The 22,583-nt window shown below is 50.9% G+C and overlaps 1 protein-coding gene and 1 non-coding gene across 2 annotated transcripts in view; one reads left to right on the top strand and one right to left on the bottom strand.

Moving 5' to 3' along the window:
• The first annotated feature begins 8,063 nt into the window (after nucleotides 1-8,063).
• On the top strand, nucleotides 8,064-8,135 carry TRNAC-GCA. The gene has a single exon. It is a non-coding gene; the product is annotated as a tRNA-Cys (tRNA).
• A 4,412-nt stretch (nucleotides 8,136-12,547) lies between these two features.
• The window catches only part of LOC120381593 (zinc finger protein 585A-like), a gene marked incomplete at both ends in the record, with an annotated part of 108,780 nt that continues 98,744 nt past the window's right edge, over nucleotides 12,548-22,583 (bottom strand). Inside the window, one exon of the mRNA XM_039499747.1 lies at nucleotides 12,548-13,257. Coding sequence (XP_039355681.1) covers nucleotides 12,548-13,257 — 710 coding nt within the window. The remainder of the gene's footprint in view (nucleotides 13,258-22,583) is intronic.

The raw sequence follows: 22,583 nt of genomic DNA, 5'->3' as shown, positions 1-22,583 counted from the left end.
TCAGGTTTAGACTCATTTATTTATAATATAAAATCTTCAATTCTAGTGTCACAGTCAATACAATTGCTTCAGCCTGATAGTTGCCCAAAGGGAAACTTAACTTCTCTCCAAAGGGAGTGGAGAGAAAGCACTTTTCAGAGTCCAAGAGAGACAAGGTGGTGAGGGTAAGAGGACCAACCTCTGTTGGTGAAAGAGACAAGCTGTGGAGCTAACCCCACACACTTCTTCAGTTCTGTGTAGCCTGGAAATTCGTCTCTTCCATAACCAGCAGTTAGAACATAAGAACAGCCACACTGAGTCAGACCAGTTCATCTAGCCCACTCTCCCGAAAGTGGCCAATGCCCGGCGCCCCAGAGGACCCCTGGGACCAACATGGATACAAAACCACCACAAACAAGGTTAAAAGTCAATGCACAGGGGAGAAGGATCTTGTGTTTCATTCCTTATGTCCTAGTCCCATCGTGTGGCCATTTCCTTTTCTTTTCTGTTAAAAGCTTTGGTGTTTTGCACAGAAACATTATTTCCCCAGGAGACACCCAGGAGTGGGGGCTGCATTCCTGTGCCAAACAGTCACTGGAAGGGGGCAGACAAAGGCCTTTAGGACGAGGCATCTGTCACTGTCAAAAGATCATCTCCCTCCTGCAGGTCACTGGCAGCCTGAATTTGTTCCTTATCTTCCCAGAGTCTGGGGGCTGGAATCAGCACTACCCAGCCCCTTCGTATGTACCAGAAACAAACACAAACCTGGTCTTTAAAACAAGCTGTCCCCTTCCTTCTCTGGGAAGATTATTCTGTGATTGAAGTTGAGCTTCAGTTCCCCTCTCCTAGGGGCGGGGTGGGTGTGGGGCCAGCTCCCAGTGAGATCTGTTTTCACCATTGCCCCCTTTCAGTCACTCTGGGATCCTAACTCTGCTCCCAGCTGTCAGGCAGCTTCCAGCCCATCCACCCTGCTCACTAACTCCATGGTCATGTGTCACCCCCTTTGCCAGCACACAGAGCCTGCAGGAAAACTACTCCTGCCAGATGGACTGGTGGTATGCTGGTGTGCATAGGTGTCTTCCAAGCAATTCATCTGGGTTTGATTCCCGGCCAATGCAATAATGGCTTTTCTCTTCTGTTGTTTCCTCATCTGGAAGTGGTTTAATTTCAGTCACATTGTGTTACAATCACATTATCTATAGAATGAGACAATAAATGTGTCAAGGTCTTACAGGCTGGAGGCACACAAGGGGCTGGAATGTGTCATCTGAGAAAGACAGAATACTTGGAAACCTGCATCTCCCATCCCCTGGCCTTGCGTGTTATGATTCCAGCTGCGTGAGCTGTTTGTAGGATGTTCCGGCATGATGGGGAAATGAAGTTTTGAGTCAGTTTTTGCTCCTTCAGATTCCTTTGCTGTTATAATTATAATGACATGAACAACAGGGAGGCAAAATAAACATAAACTCCAAATTGCAATACAGGTGGGGAAAGAGACGATCACGGTTAAGCCAAACACTTCAAAATAAAAATTAATACTAAAAAGGAGAGGGAAGAGATCAGGTATGTGGAGATCCCCTTGATATTTCAATGCACATTGTTAGAATCAAAGTTCAGACTTGACACTGGAAAACTACCTGTCTCTCTCAACACCTGTGATGAGCAAGATGGAGTTGGGACACCTGTTCTGCTTCAATCATTTATTGTCTCTCTGTTCTCTCCTTCTTCTTCCCCCAATTCCTCATCTCCAATGTCTCTGCCTTTCTCCTCTTGCTCCCTCTCCCCTGCCCTTTCCAGGAACTCACAGTCTACAGCATTTAGGACAAGCCAGAGCTCCCATGTTCTGCACATGAGCCTGTGTCAGAGGACATGTGACTCCGGTCAGAACCAGTCACCAGATCAATATGACCCTTTATGGGCGACTTCTCTGCCTGCTCTGCAATTTATATCTCCCCCCCCCCCCGCAAACAGGGTGGGGTACAGCTCTGACTGAGAGGCCTCACAGGAGAAATTTCAGCCCAAAGACAAATTTGTGTGAAATGTTGAGAAATGAAGAGCCCCCCCCAAATCCCCAGAACTCTAGTGTCACCCCCATGGCACCAGCACAGGGAACCCAGTGAGATGGGGTTACAGAATACAAGGGGGGAGGCAGCAGGGAGAGAGGTGACAGGGAATCTCTATTTTTCTTTCTCTCTTCACTTTCTGTTCTTCTCTTTCCTTCCAGGAACTGCAGTCACAGCAGGGAGGGGTTTGTCTCCGTGTCTGTCACGGAGGTGGTGGAAGTGATGGATTCTGTGACTTCCTGCAACCTCCGTGACTTCTGCAGTGGCCACAGTGGCTGACTCCAGGGCCATTCAATCAACTGGCTCCAGGGACCGCCCAAGCAGCGGCCAATGCGGCTGGCCCGGGGACCACTTGACCAGTGGTCCCGAGGGCAGCAGGAGCAGCCACAGCTTGGTGGCCTCTGGCAGCACTTCTGGGGTGGCCAGAGCAGCAGCTGGCCCCCTGGGGCTCCCCCCTGCCCTAGCAGCAGCTGGAGTGGCAGCGACTCTCAGGGCTTCTCCCCTGGTAGCTGGTGCTCATTATCCATCAAATAAATCAAAACACTTCCCCCTGCAAATGGATTTAGCCCGGGACCCTCAGAGTCAGCAGCTGTTACGCCCCCACTGAGCTCTCTGGTCAGGTGTCCTAGTGCTGGGAGCCTCCGATTTAGATCCTAAAATAGCGTTTTTTGCACCAGGAGCGGCTGAAATTTTGGACCAGACATTGTAGCTCCACCGTTATTTTATTGAATTGCTTCAAAACAGCAAGTGTAGAAAGTCTCCTAAGTGCCAGGCTCTCTGCCATGGAAACAGCTGCCCCTGCTCTCCAGGAGTCTGTGCGCTCCACCCAGCAACGTACACACCTGCTCCGCACTGAAGGGGGTCAGACAGTGACGGTAACACAAATCTTCAGACTATTAACCCAGGTCCCTTTCTTTAACCCAGGACATGCCAGTCACCTGTTAGCCATGGCGTTATCTTCATCTTCAAATACCTCTCAGGACATTGAACAGAGGGAGTGAACCCCCCCAAATGGCTCCCTGTTGAGGCGTTGTACCGTACCTGCCCCTGGAGACTGTCTGGTTTTATACTCTTAGAGCTTTTTCTCTTCAAACCCCTTATCCCAATCTCTGGGCCAACCTCCGCATTTCAGAGTTTAGAATTTACTCTCATCACCCTCCTATGGCACTTTCCATGTGAATTAGGCAAAGCAAGTAGGGGAAGCTCCGTGGCTAATGAAAACCAACGCTCTGGGTGAGGCCTGAACTCACACCCACAGCTGTATTTCCCCCTGCATGAGCCACTATAGGTGCTTCTTAGACAAACTTGGGCTGTCGGTGGTTATGTGTGTCTGTGCTTCACCACTTTGGCTGCTCTGTGAAAAGCTGATGGTTCAAACAGAAGCTGGTGGGTTTTTGTTTTAAGCAATTAGAGTCTAGTACATTTTAACAGGCAGAAAATGTCCTATTCTGGTCTAGCCCCATTTGACTCCTTCTGTCCATCTTCTTCCTTCGCCCTCAGTGTCTTTCCTTCCCCATTGGGGACATGCAGAGATGAACCCCAGTCAGTCTGTGTCACAGAGAGTCTGTATCTCCTAAGGAATGTGGGTGAAGGATTCCAGCTGAATTAACGCCGCTCACCTGGGTTAGAAACATTTGTTTCTTTCGAGCACATAGTGGGAAATGGGACATTAATTCAGACCCAGGAGGCAAGGCAGAGGCTTCATGATCCTGATCTCCAGGAAGGGAGAGAGGATCCCCAGGAAGGAGCAGAGCTTCCTTTAGACTCAAGCTGGGTCTCCTGGAAGTTGGAAAAGACCCTTGGTCACTGAGGATCTCATGGGATCGTGCTGCTCCAGAGGCTCGAGAGTCCTGGGTGCAGGGAGGGTGTCACTGCACAGTCTGAAATGGAAGGGAGGACCCTGGAAGGGACGGGGAGGAACGGAAAATGGAGAGGAATGAAACAAAATAAACGCCTCTTCTCTCTCCCCTCCCCAACCCAGCAAGAACTGTTATCAGTGGGGAAACTCCCCACGATGAATGGCAGAGACCACAGAGACATTTGCCAATAGGCCAATAGGAGAAGGAGGAGGCCTTCCTGAACAGCAAGGGGATCTGGCAAAAGGAAGCCAGCATATTTCTGCCTGGTTTTGAACCACAGACCTTTTGCGTGTGAGGCAAATGCAATAACCACTACGCTACAGAAACTCCATCTACTTGGTTGTTGCTCACCCTGGCACAGACCAATGGACAAACCTAGAGAAAGTGGTGGCAGCCCTTCAGTGGGCCAGCTGGCAGAGCAGAGGACTGGAGCGGGCACTCAGGAAGTCGTCCTTACGTAGCCCTTGTGACTCCAGCTTGAGGGAGAGCTTCTTTTTCTTCCCCTTGCTGACAAAAAGCAAGAGAAGAATGAACGGTCAGGTGGGCCAACTCGGTGCAGAAGCCCATGCTGCCTTTTCCTGCTGCATAGCCTGAAATGAGGGACTCGTGGCAGTTAAAGGAACTGCTGCACTTTCAGAAAACATCCCACCCGTGCACAAAGGGGGATAGAAGAGCCTGTTAGTCTAGCACGCTCCCAACTGAACTACTTTAGCAGCTGCTCGGTTTCTTTTTGGCCTCCTGCTTTTCTGTCTGGGATGTTGTTGTCAGCTGTGGCACAGAAAAAGGACGTCATTGCGAGCGGCCCATGAAGACAAGATTCACTTTTGCCTTCCTTGCTCGGCTTTACTTGCGTCCTCGCCCTATTCCTGCCTTAGTTCCTGGGTTACCTGAAGGCGACGGGGGGCCAGCAGTACCAGGAGGAAGTTGGGCAGCTAGACCCTGGTGGCAAAAGTCCTGCCGCCACTTGCCACCCCACTCTCTTCTCCCAGCGTCACATATTGGCCACCAGGGACTTGGGGCCCAGCAGCGCAATGGAAGGCAGTGGACAGAGCCACCCTCGCCTTGAAGCTCCGGCTCATTAAACCACATCTTCAGTCACTGATGGCCAATGAGAGACTGACATCGCTTGCTATTTTAGCACTTGGAAATGCCATTGGCCAATCTTTGGATCTCTGTAATGCTGTTACAGAACAAAGGAAAATAGAATCTCAGTGTGACATACTATACCTTTGGGGGAGCGGCTGTAACCCCCATAATCCTCATTTTCATATCATCGTGATCTTACATATAGAGCATGACTTGTAAGGTATCGGGGAAAGGATATGATCGGCTGAAAGTCATTTCTCTACCCATAGATGTAGACCATTCATGCATAGGAAGTTATGAGAATTGTGCAGTGTGGTTGTCACTGTGCTGTAAGGTGGGGGAGTCAGCCAAATATTAGCTCCCTAGTGGCAACAGCAAGGAAAGTAACCAACACCCGGACAGGGTGTCAAACAACCCATCGACAGCCATTGTCCAGCAAGAGAGCTACAATGCAATGACTCACCTGCATGAGGACACCCCAGGGGAATTGCTCAGACTTGCTTGGAGAGACGCAGTGATGCTCACCTGACTCTGAAGGGGGGAGGGGGGGCAAAGCCATGAGGGAAGAAAGGACATGATAAAAGGAGAGACATTCGCCAGGCTTTATCTCTCTCTCTGTCACCTACATCTACAGACACCCCCACACCAAGCAACTGAAGCGCTGATGAAAGGGGAGAGCCTGGTTGAAAAGCCACCAGCCAGCCTGTGGTGAGAAGCATCTGAGTTTGTAAGGGTACTGAAAGGGTTAAGATCAGCTTAGAATTAAAAGCAGTGAGGAGTCCGGTGGCAGATTTATTTGGGCATAAGCGTTCATGGGTAAAAAGCCCACTTCTTCAGATGCATGGAGTGAAAATTGCAGATAGAGGCATAAATATAGATTGGAACATGAAGTGACGGGAGTTACTGTACAAGGGGAGAACCAGTGTTGAAGGCTAATTCAGTCAGGGTGGATGTGGTCCTCTCCCCATAATTGATGGGGAGGTGTCAATACCAAGAGAGGGAAAAATGGCTTTTATTGTGAGCCAGCTACTCCCAGTCCTTATTCAAGCTCAAATTAATGGTGTTAAGTTTGCAAATCAATTGTAACTCTGCAATTTCTCTTTGAAGTCTGTTTTTGAAGGTTTTTTGAATGGCTACTTTGAATTATTGGGTGTGAATGTGTAAATGTGCTATTGACTATACAAGTCCCGTATGGTCTTGTGATTTAGATTCCTGGTTTTCACCCAGGTGGCCTGGGTTCAATTCCCAGTGTAGGAACAATGCAGAGCTTTTGCTCAGAGGGGAGGCAGGAAATGAAAGGAATGGGAAGGGATCCTGCCAGCAGGGGAGTTGGACAGTGTTGGAAGGGGACCCCAGAAGTGGGGGTGGGGCAGTGGTCTGCAGGGAGATGAGGGAAGGATCCCAGCTCTGTGGGAAGTCGACATTCTGGAGAGCACAGGCCTGGCATGGGGGGTGGGAAGAGTGAGTGTGTCCCTCTAAACTCACCACCGGCAGACTAGGCAGGCTTGGAAGAATTACGTATTTGTTGGTAAATGTCAATTTCTGTGTAAACACACAACCCAATGGCAAAATCTTTCCATCGATAATAATCAAAACTAACAGATGGGCAGAGTAAGAAACATGTTGCTTGAGAACTTATCCTGTTCTAATCCTCTAGGGTTCCCTTTTGCCTTAGGCACCACCACATGGGCATTTCATATCCCTCCTCATTTTCACACAGACCCACAATTTCCTTTGCACAGATCCATGAACAGCAAAACCTCCCTGTGTCTATTGTCTGAGCCAGGGCATTCGATTCCACTGAAACCTTCTCTCCTGCAATGGCAATGGTCAGACAGAGGGAATGCGTCCACCTTCCCCCTGGCAATGAGATATTCACTCTCCTCTTCTTGCTGCTGTTGTTATTCCATGAGTCATCAAGGATGGAATAAAAAGCTGAGTTTACTCCAGGGTGAGGAAAGAACGGAGCCACCAACGCCCTCAAAAATCTCAGTGCCCAGAGAAAACCTGCCTCTGTTATTGGAATCACAGAGGTGCTGGCAATACAACCGGAAAAGGGACTGTCTGAATTGCCAAGGCAGGGAATGAACAATCAACAGCAACATCATTAACCACAAACACACACTAATCATGCTCCAGCCAGTAGGAAATGGGCAGGAATTCTTGCTGTTCAGCCATGGCCACACGTACAGAGCTGCACAGCAGTGAGTGTGCTGGGGAAGCTGGTCTGAGCAAACAATTTGTAATGACCCTTCAGAGAGAACAGAACCAGAGTGTAGAAAGGCCCCTGTGTTAAGTGGTTGTGGCTGAGGCCTTAGGTAGCTGGGCTAGAAAACCATGGGTGTCTTTCTGTGAAGGTTTGATCCTTGCCAGCTAGGCAAGGCTGGTGTGTGGTGTCTCCATGGCTGTACTTTCAGCGTCTGATCACAACAGTGCCATAGGGAGCCAAGCCTAGACATATTCAGAGGCTAAGGCCAGGTCAATGTTTCAAACAGTGAGGCTATGCTGCTGCAGCTCAGTAATGGAGATGCTCTATGCCAGGGTTTCTCAAACGTCCTTTCACTGCAACCTCCTTCTGCCAAAATAACTTAATACATAGCCCTGGAAAGAGGGACCAAGCCCCCCCACTTGGTGGGGGGGAGAGTGCCAAAGACTGAGCCCCGGTGGGGGGAGGGCAAAACCAAAACCTGAGGGATTCAGCCCGGGGGGGGGCTCAGACTTTTGGCTTCAGCCCCAGGACCCAACAAGTCTAATGCCAGCCCTGGTGACCCCATTAAAACAGGGTCACGACCCACTTTACAGTCCTGACCCACAGCTTGAGAACCACTGCTCCATGCTGAGGGGGGAGAGTTTTCCTGTTGGTATAGTCAATCCACTTCCCCAGGAGGTGGCAGCTCTGTCATAGGGAGAAGCTATATCAGTGGGTGTGCAAGCTGTGGTGTTTACCACATTTAAGAAGTTTAATCAAACCCCATTTTTAAAACCACCTGTGGTCTGGGAATGGCAAAGGAGCTCGATGAAGCAGGGTCTGTCCTTCAAAGTCCTGGAGACCACGATTCCATATTCCTGTTGTAATGGGGGTATAGCTCAGTGGTAGAGTGTTTGATTGCAGATCAAATGGTCCTTTGTTCAAACCCAGGTGCCCTCTTGAAAAAAATTTTCATTTCCATTCTCCATTATGTTCAGGAGCTCCACCATACGAGGATGCTTGAAATGAATGTGAACACTCAACATTTTGCTGTCCAAATGCATAAAAACCTAGCAAACCTGTCCATCAGCTGAAATCAGTTCCAATCCTCTAAGTGTCTAGTTTATGTTTTCATCAATTAAACAAAGGTATCATTCCCTGAAGCAGAGCACAAGTTTGAAATACAGGCAGCATAGAGCCAATATTCATAATGTCAACTACAAAAAAATGATACACATCTAGAAAAAGCATCATTATATTCAGCCAATCAGAACCTCTCCATAGACCCTTACGACCACTTCCCTGTAATATTGGCTGCAAATATAGAACAGTGGTCGCAATGGTCATCTATACAGTTACAGATTATGTCAATAACATCACAGGAGGTGATACAGCATCTGTGAGTCTGATACTGGAATACTGCCTCCAGTTTTGGTGTCCTCATTTGAAAAAGATGTTGTGAAATTGGAGCTGGGGCAGCAAAGAGCCACCTAATGTTCTGAGGACTGGAAAAAATACCTTCTAGTGAGCTATTGAAAGAGCTCAACCTGATTAGCTTATCAAAAGAAGATTGAAAGGTGACTTAATTGAACTGCCTTAATGGAGAGAAAAGATTGGGTATTTAAGGGCTCTTTAATCTAGCAAAGAAAGGCATAAGAAGACCCAATGGCTGGAAGGTGAAGAAACACAAATTCATATTACAACTAAGGCACAAAAATTCAAACAGCGAGGATGATTCACCACAAGAACAAGCTACCAAGGAAAGTGGTGGATTCTCCATCTCCTGATGTCATTTAATGAAGACTAGATGCCTTTCTGGAATGTGTTTGCCTCAAAAGTAGCTATTGTGTCCTACAGGAGGCCTGTGATATGCAGAGGGTCAGATTAGATGCTCTAATGGTCTCTTCTGGCCATAAAGTCGACTCATTTCTGAAAAACTGAGTGTAGCATTGGGAGCAGTGTCTGATGTTTCCCTGTCTAGCCAGCTTGCTGCCTAGAACGCACGCTCCTTGAGTGGGGTGATCCACAGGGAGTAGCTCAAACCTGCAAAGTGCCTAGGCAGGGGCAGGACATTGGCACAGCAAGGGAGGGGTGTGGCAGTGACATCACAAAGGCCTTTTGCAGGACCTCAGACTATTGGTCAGAGGTGGTGGGGAGGTGGTGACCTCACAGAGAGATGCTGACATCAGCCAGGGGCGAGGGGCCAGGGAAACCTCAGAGACCCCTGTGGCTTTGCTGCAGCAAGTCTCCTTCTCCAGGTCTCTCTTTGAGGACTGAGAGAGTATTCGGGTTCACGGACGTGAGCGCCAGGAGGAACCTCTTGAGTTTTCTCCTTCCCTTTTAGTGATTTTACTAGAAAACAGCCGTCCCTGTTTAGAAGGTAAGAGCCTCCTGGAGGTTTGAAACCTGTTCAGTCTGATCCATCTGGTGACAGTTGAATTCTAGGCATGGAAGACACGAGCTTAAGGAGGCAGAACTTTATTCTGCACCTGGGATTTTGTCCCTTAGAATCACTGGGGACATTAGGGTTTGTTCTTTTTGCTTCCTATCTTCCTCCCTCCTCTTTTTCTCTTGCTTCCTTTGTCCTTTTACCTGTTCCCCTCCCAACACCAGGAGGGTGTGTGTGTGTGTGTTGCGGGGGAGTGCTCTGCAGCTCCCACTGTGGGAGGTCCACCCAAAAATATGGGGCTGAAATAGTGCTCGGGCAGTGATCCCCACCTATGACCTGGGCCATCCTTTGGGCTCTCTGGTGAGAACCCTCAGCCTCCCGTCCTCAGTCTCTATCCCTGATTGGCTGAGCAGGGGGTTATTGACAGGGACGAGACTCAGGTCCTTGTTGTTCTCTTTTAAGAGCAATGAAATAAGTCAGAACCAGTTCTATGTTTGATGAATTTTGCTGCTTCTCTGCATTAATGGTCTCTGAGGAGAACTGCAACGTTAGAGAGAATCGTGAACTGCTCAAATACTTGCTGAATAATTACTATCACTGTTGTTGGTCTGGAGCTCATCAGAGCACTTTATTCAGGTCATTCACTGTCTGAAATTCAAGATCCGATGGTAAGTTTGAAAATCAGGGCTCTTGGGTTCTATTCCCAACTCCGCCACTGGCTGGGTGTGTGACCTAAGACAAGTCAATTCTCCTTTCTCAGCCTTAGCTTCTCCTCTGTCGAGTAGGGATAATAATGATCTGCTCATACCTACCTCACGGTGCGTGGAGGCAGGGTCGGCTCTAGGTTTTTGCCGTTCCAAGCAAAAAAATGTTGGCTGCCCCACCCTCAGCCCTGGGGTCCCCGCCAGAGGAGCCTGCTGAGCCCTGGGCTTCCCCACCCCCACAGCCCCTGCCACCCCAGCCCTGGGCTCTCCCCCCGCCCCCCGACACCCTGTGCCAACAACATAGGTTTGTTCCCAGTCCGCCCAGGCTGAGCTGCTCCCGTTTATATTCCGTCTCCAGTCGGCACATGCCCAGAGAGGGTGAGGGGGTGTGGCCTCTTCAGCCCACATGGCGCAGTTAACCCTAGCAGTGCCAGGTCAGGGTGGATGCACCTCATCACAGACAGCATTTCCCAAATGTTGGGATTAGCTAGGAGATCTCTTCAGGAGTAACCTCCTGTAGGGACTGGGTCACAAATACCTTGGGAACCAAATACCTGGGCGTTTTCCTAGTTCTGAATCACTTGCTGTGGAATTCTATCCCTGGATCATCTGAGACAATATTGACCTAAACAACTGAACTACCCTGTGCACTTACTTCGGTCAGTTGCACCCATTTGGGGTCTGCTGCTGTTCACCTTTTCAGAGTGGAGATTTAAACATACGACTGTTTCTTTGATAATATGTCCAACAGCTTGGAGTATTCTCTCCTGTTGACTGAACTGCATTTGAATTTTCTTCATGTCATCATGCAGGAATAGGGGGAAAAACAAACCTGAAGTAAAAAAATGGTAATTTGTCTGAAATTTCCCAAAAAATCTGAGCTGCATTCTGTCAAACAAAACTAACATGCAGTTATATGACCAAGGAGCCTTCATGAAAGATAGAAAACCCATATCACAGAGAGGTAGAAGACACTTTCATTTTAATTTAAAAGTGAAATTCCAGACTAGGTTACATCTGATGTCTCAGAATCAGGATGAGAGATTCTCCCATGATCCACTGAAACCTGCTTCACCCAGCGCTTTCTCATGCATCCGACGAAGTGGGTATTCACCCACGAAAGCTCATGCTCCAAAAGTCTGATAGTCTATAAGGTGCCACAGGATTCTTTGCTGCTTTTACAGATCCAGACTAACACGGCTACCCCTCTGATACGTCTCTCATTAGTGTTATTTACAGGAGTTTTAGCACCTTCATAACGGGAGAAAAAACAGCCGACCTTCCCAGAAGCAGCTTTGCCATTGAGGGAAAAGGGGATTTGAACGGTGCTTGGGATCCATTTGAAATCCCCTTCCAAGTCTGACACTTTCATCTCCTGCCAGACTGACTCTGATTTAGGATCAAAGACGTGTACAAGCACCATTCCCAAGCATGGACAGCCAAGAACATGACCCCACCAGACACGTTGGGAAGCGAAGGAATACGAAGGGGTGAACTGTGCATGGCTCAGGCACAAGGTAACAGTTCTGGGGTGATGGGGAAGGATGGAATGTCTGAGTCGCCCCATCTCCTTCCAGTGTCACAGAGCCTAAAATGACCCTTATTTCCCTGACACTGCTCCAGCTCTTCATCATATTTAAATATATTTTAAATGAGAAAAAAGTCAACAAAATAACTGCTGTTCTGCACAACCCAGGGTAATGTGAGAACAACTGGGAATGAGACAATCTGTCCTCAAAGAGGAACTTGACGTCTCTAACAATAACTTTGCACTGGGAGGAGGGGTACAAATGTGAATCTCCAGGTTTGTTTAGACAAGGAAAGGTGACGGTGATTAGGTCAGATCAGGAGGAAATGTGCTAGATAACCCCACTGACTATCCATAGCCCATGTCTTTACTGCAAGAATAGCTGTCTTATTACATCAGGAAAGTGAACTCAAGCTAGCTAACTCCATGGCAACCACAGTGATGAGACCCACGTAGATTTTATCTCAATGTAGCTGGTTGAAGACACCCCCCATCTCCCCCACCTGGGGTGATGACATTCCTGGTAGAAAGGACACACACTCCCATGACTCGCAGGACAATGGAGTTGATACAAAGGACCACAGGATCCACCCCAAGGCCGGCGAGCTCCAATATTGGGCAACTCATGTGTGGGAGCTGAGGAACTACAGTGTGCAAAAGATGCAAACAGCGTTAACACTCACTGCCTGGGAACTGTCAAAAGAATTAAAGAAAAAATCTCCTGACAGCTCTAGAGAAGGTTTTTATGAAGTTTATCTCCTTTACGGATTCTCTGATGTTTAGAAAGGCCTGAACTATGAGTGAAGCTTTTCCCACACTCGCAGCATTCATATGGTCTCTCTCCGGTGTGGACTCTGTAATGTGTAACAAGGGTTGCGCTCCGAGAGAAGCTTTTCCCGCACTCACTGCATTCATAGGGTTTCTCTCCTGTGTGGACTCTCTGGTGAGAGATGAGAGAGAAGAGGTGAGTGAAACTTTTCCCGCACTCACTGCATTCATAGGGTCTCTCTCCTGTGTGGATCCTCTGATGCATAGTAAGGTTTGAGCTCCGAGAGAAGCTTTTTCCACACTCGCAACATTCATAGGGTTTCTCTCCCGTGTGGACTCTCTGGTGAGAGATAAGGGAGGAGAAGTGACTGAAACTTTTCCCGCACTCACTGCATGCATAGGGTCTCTCTCCTGTGTGGATCCTCTGATGCATAGTAAGGTTTGAGCTCCGAGAGAAGCTTTTTCCACACTCGCAACATTCGTAGGGTCGCTCTCCCGTGTGCGTTGTCTGATGAGAGATAAGGGCTGATCTCTGAGTGAAGCTTTTCCCGCACTTGCAGCATTCGTAGGGTCGCTCTTCTGTGTGGATTCTCTGATGAGAGTTAAGGGTATATCTCTGAGTGAAGCTTTTCCCGCACTCACGGCATTCATAGGGTTTGTCTCCTCTGTGTATTCGCTGATGCCTACTAAGGGCTGAGGTACGATTGAAGCTTTTCCCACACTCACAGCATTTGTAAGGTGTCTCTTTCGTGTGGATTATCTCATGTCGAATAAGGGCTGAGCGGTAGTGGAAGTTTTTCCCACACTCACTACACGTAGTCTCTCGCTTTTCCGTGAGGATTTTCTCCTGGGACGTAGTTTCCTTGAGGTCCCTGTGAGTTCCCTGACAATTAATGGGTTCATCCACTCTCTCCTCTGAGTGGTTTCCTGCTCTCTCTGGTCTGTGGTAATTTTCACCAGCTTTTCCCTGCTCATGGGGGCTGGACACACTCCCTTTGGCTCTTCGCAGTAATTCCCCATGCGCTTCGGCGAGCTCAGCATCTTCCTGGTGAGGATTCTGCTCCTCGCTCTCCCTCACCACCCCATCACCTGCTAGAAGAGAGGAGAAATCTCAGAATTGGGGATGGAAAGGCAGAGAACAAACCCAAGTAAGTGCTGGAGAGACAGAAAATAAAAATCAGGGACTGAACCCCCCCACAAACTCTTCCCCACAGGGGACAGTGGAGGGGATCAATTCTGCTCCCCACCCAGGACCGGCCTTTAGGGGGGGCCGTACGGGTGCCCCACCCAAGGGGGTGCCGGGCGCAGGGTTTGGATTCCCACCAGGTAGACGCATATTCGTTCACCTAAAGGTGGCGTGTCAGGTGTCTGTCGAGGAACTAGTTAGGTAGGTCTTAGGTAGCTCTTAAAAGCTTTGCCAGTCCAGCTCTATTGTTTAAGGCTGTGAAAAAGTGCACACACGCACACCATCCAACATGGCTCTGCTGGCCAAAGCTCAATTACAGATACAGCTATAGCGCAAAAGCATCCATTTTTTAAAACAGGAAACTAAATGCTCATAAGCTACATTAATGCAGAGTTAAGGTTGCCCAGTGCTGTCTCCTGCCTTGCACCATATGGACGGTGAGTAAACTTAAACCTCTGCAGACCAGGAAAAGTTAATGTAAACTTTCCCCCAACCCTTAACCCTGTAGCTAGCCAGAACCAGTGAGAATGGTTCTGTGTGGGCCGTGCAAAGGTTAACCAACTGCCAAAGGGACTCAGGTATTCAGCTCAATGCAGCAGTAACGGGATGAATTCTATGGTCTGTGGTATAAAGGATGTCAGAGTAGACGACCTAATAGTCACATCTGGCCTTAAAATCTATGAACCTATAATCGACCCGAGGAAAGACTAAGACTAAGACATTGTCTGTGCTGTGCTCACAGGTGTGAATCTCAGCACCTATCCGCATGCCTCCAGCTGTGTGCACTGGGCCAGCTGTAGCTGTGTGCACTGGGCCAGCTGTAGCTGTGTGCACTGGGCCAGCTGTAGCTGTGTGCACTGGGCCAGCTGTAGCTGTGTGCACTGGGCCAGCTGTAGCTGTGTGCACTGGGCCAGCTGTAGCTGTGTGCACTGGGCCAGCTGTAGCTGTGTGCACTGGGCCAGCTGTAGCTGTGTGCACTGGGCCAGCTGTAGCTGTGACTGGCTGATGGAGGGATTGGTTGCAGCAGCTGGGCAGAGCTGTGCCTGTGCTATGCAGAGAGGTGCATGTGAAACTTGGGGGGCAATTCTGCCTCATTTCCGTGCTGCGTGTTGTAGGCTTGGTCAGCAAAGGTGTCCAAGGGTGTGTTCTTGCCATGGGGGTTGTCAGCACCCTGGGGGCGTATGTTCGAGTGATCTGTGGGGCTTAGTGAGGGGTAAGTGAAGGCAGTGACTCAAAAGGAAAAGTCAGGTTGAGGGCAAGGGGGTAGTAACACTGTGCAAGTCTCAGCTGGCCTGTGTGCAGGAGGTTCAGTACTGGAGAGCAGGCCAGGGGGAGGAAGCTTCTGTTTGCTATGATGGAGTTGAACCGGAATATTATCTTAGCAAAGAGAAGAACATGTTAGACATTCTGCTGTACTGCTCTGTTCCCAGAGCGCTCTGTAACAGGGGAGGGGAGAGGGCTAGTGTGGGTGTCTCTGGCATGTCGGGGTGATGCTGAAACAGGGCAGAGCAGAGGTGGCATTAGGGGAGTGGCATGAACCTTAACGCTGCATTTCTCTTTCTAAAAACCGAGGGGACAGGAACCCTTACCCAGCGAGGTCACATTCTCACAGTTCTCCTGCATGACCTCCCTGTAGAGGGCTCTCTGAGTAGGGTCCAGCAGAGCCCCCTCTTCCCTGGTGAAATACACAGCCACCTCCTCGAAGGTCACCGGCCCCTGAAAGAGCAAGAGCCCAACACTCAGTACCTGCTGCCCCACTCACAGCCCCACTATTCAGGGAGGAAAGGAGCCAATCAAATGGAAGCTCTGAGAGAGTCAGCAGAGTCCTATCCCCACACTGCTGAGAGCAGCCAGGAGACATCTGGGTGAGGGGACGAAGTGAGAGCCCCTTGTCTCTCCCAGCAGATCCACCACAGACCTACTAGCCAGAGGCTGATACAGGAGATGGAGTCCCCAGTAGGGTCCAGGCACAGCCCCATGGTAGGGAACCCAACACCCTCCCCACTGCCAGCAGCTGGATGTGAGGGGCCGGGACATCTTCCCTACACCTCCCTGCTGGGTGCCCCCTTTCCATGTCACACCAGCCCCTAGCTAGCAGGCTGAGGGTTCAGCCCTGGAAACCTGGTCAGTTTTCCCAGCCCTGCCCAGGGAGTTGCTTTGTCTGTTTCCTGTTTCACAAATTAGGGAATTTTCTCCCCCAACACCCAAGTGTTTGTTCTGAGGATCTAGGCCCACGTTAACAAGTCCCAGCAGGTTTGTCACACTCTGTCCCCACTCCCTATCCTCACCCAGGGTATTCCCTGCCCCCCTCCAGACCTAACTCCCCAGAAGTTGCCACCTCTTCAGTATTTCCTGCCCCTCTCCCTCCAGCAGGAACCCACCAGCAACCCCCCAATAACCCCTACCTGAGCTGGCTCCACTACAGCCATTTCTCCTGTCCCATGGGAGGCTGGGACGAGCTGGAGCGAGAGGTGGGCATCATTGTGCAGCCTGGCAGGGCGAGAAGGGCAGTGGTGGAGGTTTCAGAACAGGCTTCAGTTCAGTTCATTTCACATCACGATTCCCCCAGGCCCTTTCCCTGGGGACAGGGATTGTAGATTCTGCCAGGCTGGGAACATGCTCAGTCCCCACAGTGCAGCACAGACCTGGCCCCCGGCCCCTCCTGTCCCCCTTGTGCTCCCCCCAGCAGCAGTAACAAACCAAGACATTGTGAAGCCCTCCCAGCAACAGGGTGTGAACCAAACCCTGGACCAGACCAGACCCAAAGGAGCCCCCTTGGGGGGGGGGGGTCCCCTGACCCTGCCCCCAGGGCAGCGCACTCCTGCCGCAGGGGGAACAGGGAGAGTCCGGGGCTGGTTCTGCCTCTCTCTGCTCCTCACCTCGGTCACAGGGCAGTGACCCTGGGCAGGGAGGCTGCAGTGAGTGTGCGGGGGGGGGGCAGAGATCTGGGAACCTGCCCCCCCCTCTAATTCCCCCTCCCCTAGCGCCCTGCCCCGGGCTGGGAGCCGGGGTCACCGCCCCGTTCCCGGGGTCTCTCCCCGCGGCTGCCCCGCTCCGCCCGTGCGGGAAGGGGGCACCAGGCGGGGGGACCCGCTTCACCCCCCCGGTACCGGGCACAGCAGAGCCGGGGGGGGGGCGGCTCAGACTCGCTGCGGGAAGGATCCTCCCGGCCTCAGCGCGGCAGCAGCTCCGGGCCCCCGGGGACAGCGATGGGGGGGGGGCACCGCGCAGAGCCGGGACCTGCCCCGCCCCCCGGGCTCGGTCACCGGGAGCCTCAGCAGAGCCCGGGGCGGGGCCCGGCTGGAGAAAACTCCGCCCCCCCCGCACAGACCCCCCCGGGGAGCAGCAGCGGCTCAGCCCGGGCCCGGCTCACGCGGAGGCGGCAGCAGCAGCTTTGTTCTCCCGCCCCGCGCGGAGCTCGCACGGCGCACGCACAGTAACAGCTGCTGGAACCCTCCCTTCCCTGGGCTGGAGAGGGCGGAAGCGGCCCCGGGGCAGGCTGGGAGATGTAGTTCCTGACTCTCCAGGAAGCGGAAGTGACGTCGGCAGAGGAGACGGAGACGGGCTGCAAAGGAGCGTTGGGCGCTGGGGCTCTGCCTGGCTCGCGCGGGGCCGTTGGAGCCTCTCCCGGGCCGGAGAAGGGTTGGTGCCGTTGGAGCTCTGGGCATGCGCAGATCGCGGCGGGAGAGCCCTTCATTAACCGTGGCCGGGGGGGGGCAGGTGACCCCCGAGGAGCGGGGAGAGAAAGGGGGGGGGGCTGAGATCCCCTCGGATTTACCGCTGCCCCCTCCCGTGGGGACCCCCCTCCTCCCCCGTCCTGCCCCCTTTCTCCCTAGAGAGCCACGAGCAGCGCCCAGGGTGACCCCCCTCCCCCAACCCCTGAGAAGTTCCCTGTCCCCCCCCCCCCCGATTGTGCCCCATTTTCTCTCCCCTTCGCCAGTGGCCAGTTCAGGTCTCAGGTTTGGGGGTTTCCCCCATTCCCACCTGCAGGGATTTGTCCTTGTGCGGGTGGGAAATGGTTCCCCCGAGGGATTCCTGAGCTGGGCAGAGGGTGAATGGGCAGAGGCTGGGGGGGCCCTGAGACAGGGACACCTCTGGGCTGCGCTGGGGGGGCCACTCTCTGCTGGCAACGGGGCCTGGGAAGGGCCAGGAAGGGGAGGGAGGAGCAAGTGTCCAGCTCTCACTGTGGCTCTGGGGGTATCTGGGGTCCCTGGCCAGGGACTCTGGGGACCGGGTGCCAGGGAAGATCTGGCAGGACCCTGGCTGGGGCTTTGGGGCTGTCTGGGGGCCCTAGCTGTGGGGTCTGGGTACTGGGGGTTGTCGGGGGGCTGCTACTAACCATGATCCTTCTCCCTGATCAGGTTGTGCCAGAGTCCTGGCTCCAAGCACTGCCCGGCATTCCCCAGCCACAGGCCCTGTCACTGTGATAACTTTCTATCCACGTATCAGACACTGTGAGGTGAAATCACTGATTTTTCTTTTTCTCCCCTCTTGAAAATTGCAGGAACTTCTGGTTCTGTTTGGAAAATTTGTGCCCCCCAGTCCTTGTCCTGGATCTGGGGGTGAGGGAGGTGGGAAGGGGGGTCAGCACTGCCACACAATGGTCCCTTCCACAGCGTTCTGGACTCATTCTTTTTAAACTCTGGTTTCACTGAGACCATTGTTAATCCAGAGTCACTGTATGGAAAGACAAGGAGTGACTCTGGATCGACAGTGGGGCAAATGAGACCAGCAATTCTCCCTGTGAGGAGGGGCTCTCGTTAGCTGCTCTCCCCAGAGAGCTAAAGGAGGGAAGCTGCTCAAACGCTCTGTCCCTCTCTGCTCAGGATACTGGGGTTCAGCTTCCTGGGTCAGACGCTGCAGCCTCCATTGTGATCTGGGAGACCAGGCTTAGCAGCTGCTGCTCCCCCAGTGGGGTTCTGTGCTGGGAAGTGACCTGAATTAAAGCTGCTTCTCTGCCCGGCCCAGGGGATGACTTTCTCCTGCTGGTCCTAGCCCCCTAGGGCAGCCCTGGGCCCTGTTAATACTAAATTCTGAGCCAGAGTCTGCAGGTAACTGAAAGACCTCAGGGAAAGTGCTGGGGACTGGCAAGAAAGTGACTCTGCACAAACAGCCCCTCCTCATTTCTCCTCCCAGTAGCAATTGCCAGGAGAAAATCCAGTCCTGGGAGAGCAAAGCCCCCAGGAATGGGACTGTCCCAGCCAGAGGGGCAGGGAGAGAGGCCAGAGGAAGGAGAGTCTGAAAGGGGCAGTGGGATAAATGAGGGGGGAGAGATTTCCAGCTCTCTAGTCCACCCAGACACATGTATTGCTGCATCCCTGGGCAGAACCACTTTCCAGTGAACAAAACAAGGATCAGAGAGAGGAAAAGTCATTTCCTGACTCCATATTCCCCCTGCTGGGGTGTGGCTGCCGTGGGGTCAGTGTCCGAGGGAATCCCCCACAGTGACTCCTTTGGTTCTGCTCTTTTCTAGCCTTGTGTTCAGAGACTTTGTTACAGGGTGAGGGGAGGGAGAAGGGAGGTTAAAAATCTCTCTGTGGGCTTAGTCTGGCAGGAGGGGCCAGGTCTACACTGTAATAAAGAGATCAGGCATTTTCCCAGGATGGCAGAATCTAGGATGTCTGTCATGATGTGAAATTAACTAAAGCCTGTTCTGAAACCCCCACAACTGCCCTTCTCACCCAGACAGGCTGCAGAATGACGTCCATGTTTCACTCCAGCTCATCCCATCCTCTCGTGGGAGAGGGAAGAGAAATGGCTGCAGAGGAGCCTGTTCAGGTAGAGATTATCGGGGGGTTGCTGGTAAATTCCTGCTGGAGGAGAGGGACAGCAAATACACCGGAGATGGAAAGGGTTGTGCAGTCTGGTTTGGAGGTTGGAGCGGGGCAGGAAATGCACAGCGTGGGAAAGGGAGGAAGACAGAGTGTGGCAAACCTGCTGGGAGTTGTTTATTAAGTGCCCTAGATTCTAGGAACAGACCCATGAGATTAGGAGGTGGAAATGTGAAACAGAAATGTGAAACAGAAAATAACCCTCCTACATGGGGCTAGGAAAGTTGACCAGACTCCCAGTGCTGGAGCCTGACCTGACTGACCTGCGGCTGCTGTGAGATATGAAAGGGGCACCCAGCAGTGAGGTTTAGGGGAGATGCCCCTCCCTTCACATCCAGCTCCTCACAAGGTGGAGGGTGTTGGGTTTCCGACCAGGGAGAGCTCCCTGGTCCCTGCTAGGGGCTCCATCTCCTGTATCAGTCTGTGGCTAGTAAGTGGGTGATGGCTCTGCTGGGAGAGAGGAGGGGCTCCCTCTTCGTCCCCTCACCTTGGTGTTTCCAGGATGCTCTGAATGGGGTGGAGGTGGGACTCTGTTGACTGTGATCCACCCAGAGCTTCCATTTGTTTGGCTCCTCTCCTCCACGAATAGTGGGAGTGTGAGTGGGGCAACAGGTACTGAATGTTGGACTCCTGCTCTTTCAGGGGCCGGTGACCTTCGAGGATGTTGCTGTGTATTTCACCAGGAATGAGTGGGCTCTGCTGGACCCTACTCAGCGAGCCCTCTACAGAGACGTCATGCAGAAGAACTATGAGAATGTGACCTCGCTGGGTAAGGGTTCCTGTCCCCTCAGTTCTTGGAAGGGGAAATGAAGAGATGAAGTTCACGCCAGCCCCACAACGCCACCTCTACTCTGCCCTGTTTCTGCATCACCCCAATATGCCAGTGACACACATACTGCCACAGACCCTCCCCTGCTGCAGAACACTTTGGGAACAGAGCACAGGAGCAGTATCACAGTGTCAAATATCTCCTATTTGCTCCAGTAAACTTCTTTGAGATGGGGTGACCACATCATAGACTTTAAGGTCAGAAGGGACCATTATGATCATCTAGTCTGACCTCCTGCACAATGCAGGCCACAGAATCTTACCTATCCAGTTCTATAACAAACCCCTAACCTATGTCTGACCTCAAGCTGCAGAGAATCCTCCAACAAGTGACCTGTGCCCCACACTGCAGAGGAAGGCGAAAAACCTCCAGGGCCTCTGCCAATCTGCCCTGGAGGAAAATTCCTTCCCGACCCCAAATATGGCGATCAGTTAAACCCTGAGCATGTGGGCAAGACTCACCTGCCAGCACCCAGGAAAGAATTCTTTGCAGTAACTCAGATCCCATCCCATCTAACATCCCATCACAGACCACTGAGCATACTTACCTGCTGATAATCAAAGATCAATTGCCAAAATTAGGCTATCTCATCATACCATCCCTTCCATAAACTTATCAAGCTTAGTCTTAAAGCCAGATATGTCTTATGCCCCCACTACTCCCCTTGGAAGGCTGTTCCAGAACTTCACTCCTCTAATGGTTAGAAACCTTCGTCTGATTTCAAGTCTAAACTTCCTAGTGTCCAATTTATACCCATTTGTTCTTGTGTCCACATTGGTGCTAAGCTTAAATAATTCCTCTCCCTCCCTAATATTAATCCCTCTGATATATTTATAAAGAGCCATCATATCCCCCCTCAACCTTCTTTTGGTTAGGCTAAACAAGCCAAGCTCTTTGAGTCTCCTTTCATATGACAGGTTTTCCATTCCTCGAATCATCCTAGTAGCCCGTCTCTGAACCTGTTCCAGTTTGAATTCATCCTTCTTAAACATGGGAGACCAGAACTACACACATTATTCCAGATGAGGTCTCACCAGTGCCTTATATAACGGTACTAACACCTCCTTATCTTTGCTGGAAATACCTCGCCTGATGCATCCTAAAACTGCATTAGCTTTTTTAACAGCCATATCACATCATGATCATCCTGTGATCAACCAATACTCCGAGGTCCTTCTCCTCCTCTGTTATTTCCAACTGATATGTCTCCAATTTATAACTAAAATTCTTATTATTAATCCCTAAATGCATGACCTTGCATTGTTCACTATTACTCCAGTTTACAAGGTCATCCAGATCTTCCTGTATGAGATTCCGGTCCTTCTCTGTGTTAGCAATACCTCCCAGCTTTGTGTCATCTGCAAACTTTATTAGCACATTCCCGCTTTTTGTGCCAAGGTCAGTAATAAAAAGGTTAAATAAGATTGGTCCCAAAACGGATCCCTGAGGATCTCCACTAGTAACCTCCTTCCAGCCTGACAGTTCACCCTTCAGTACGACCCGTTGTAGTCTCCCCTTTTACCAGTTCCTTATCCGGCTTTCAATTTTCATATTGATCCCCACCTTTTCCAATTTAACTAATAATTCCCCATGTGGAACTGTGTCAAATGCCGTACTGAAATCGAGGTAAATTAGATCCACTGCATTTCCTTTGTCTAAATAATCTGTTACCTTCTCAAAGAAGGAGATCAGGTTGGTTTGGCACGATCTACCTTTTGTGAAACCATGTTGTATTTTGTCCCAATTACCATTGACCTCAATGTCCTTAATTACTTTCTCCTTCAAATTTTTTTCCAAGACCTTACATACTACAGATGTCAAACTAACAGGCCTATAGTTACTCGGATCACTTTTTTTCCCTTTCTTTAAAATAGGAACTATGTTAGCAATTCTCCAGTCATACGGTACAACCCCTGAGTTTACTGATTCATTAAAAATTCTTGCTAATGGGCTTGCAATTTCATGTGCCAGTTCCTTTAATATTCTTGGATGAAGATTATCTGGGCCCTCCGATTGTCCCATTAAGCTGTTTGAGTTTGGCTTCTACCTCAGATGTGGTAATATCTACCTCCATATCCTCATTCCCATTTGTCATCCTTCCATTATCCCTAAGCTCCTCATTAGCCTTATTAAAGACTGAGGCAAAGTATTTATTTAGATATTGGGCCATGCC

Source organism: Mauremys reevesii, linkage group 14, assembly GCF_016161935.1.
Source record: "Mauremys reevesii isolate NIE-2019 linkage group 14, ASM1616193v1, whole genome shotgun sequence".
NCBI classification, from domain to species: Eukaryota; Metazoa; Chordata; order Testudines; family Geoemydidae; genus Mauremys; species Mauremys reevesii.
The sequence above is the reverse complement of the archived record's forward strand: the minus strand, read 5'-3'. Positions and strand labels throughout refer to the sequence as shown.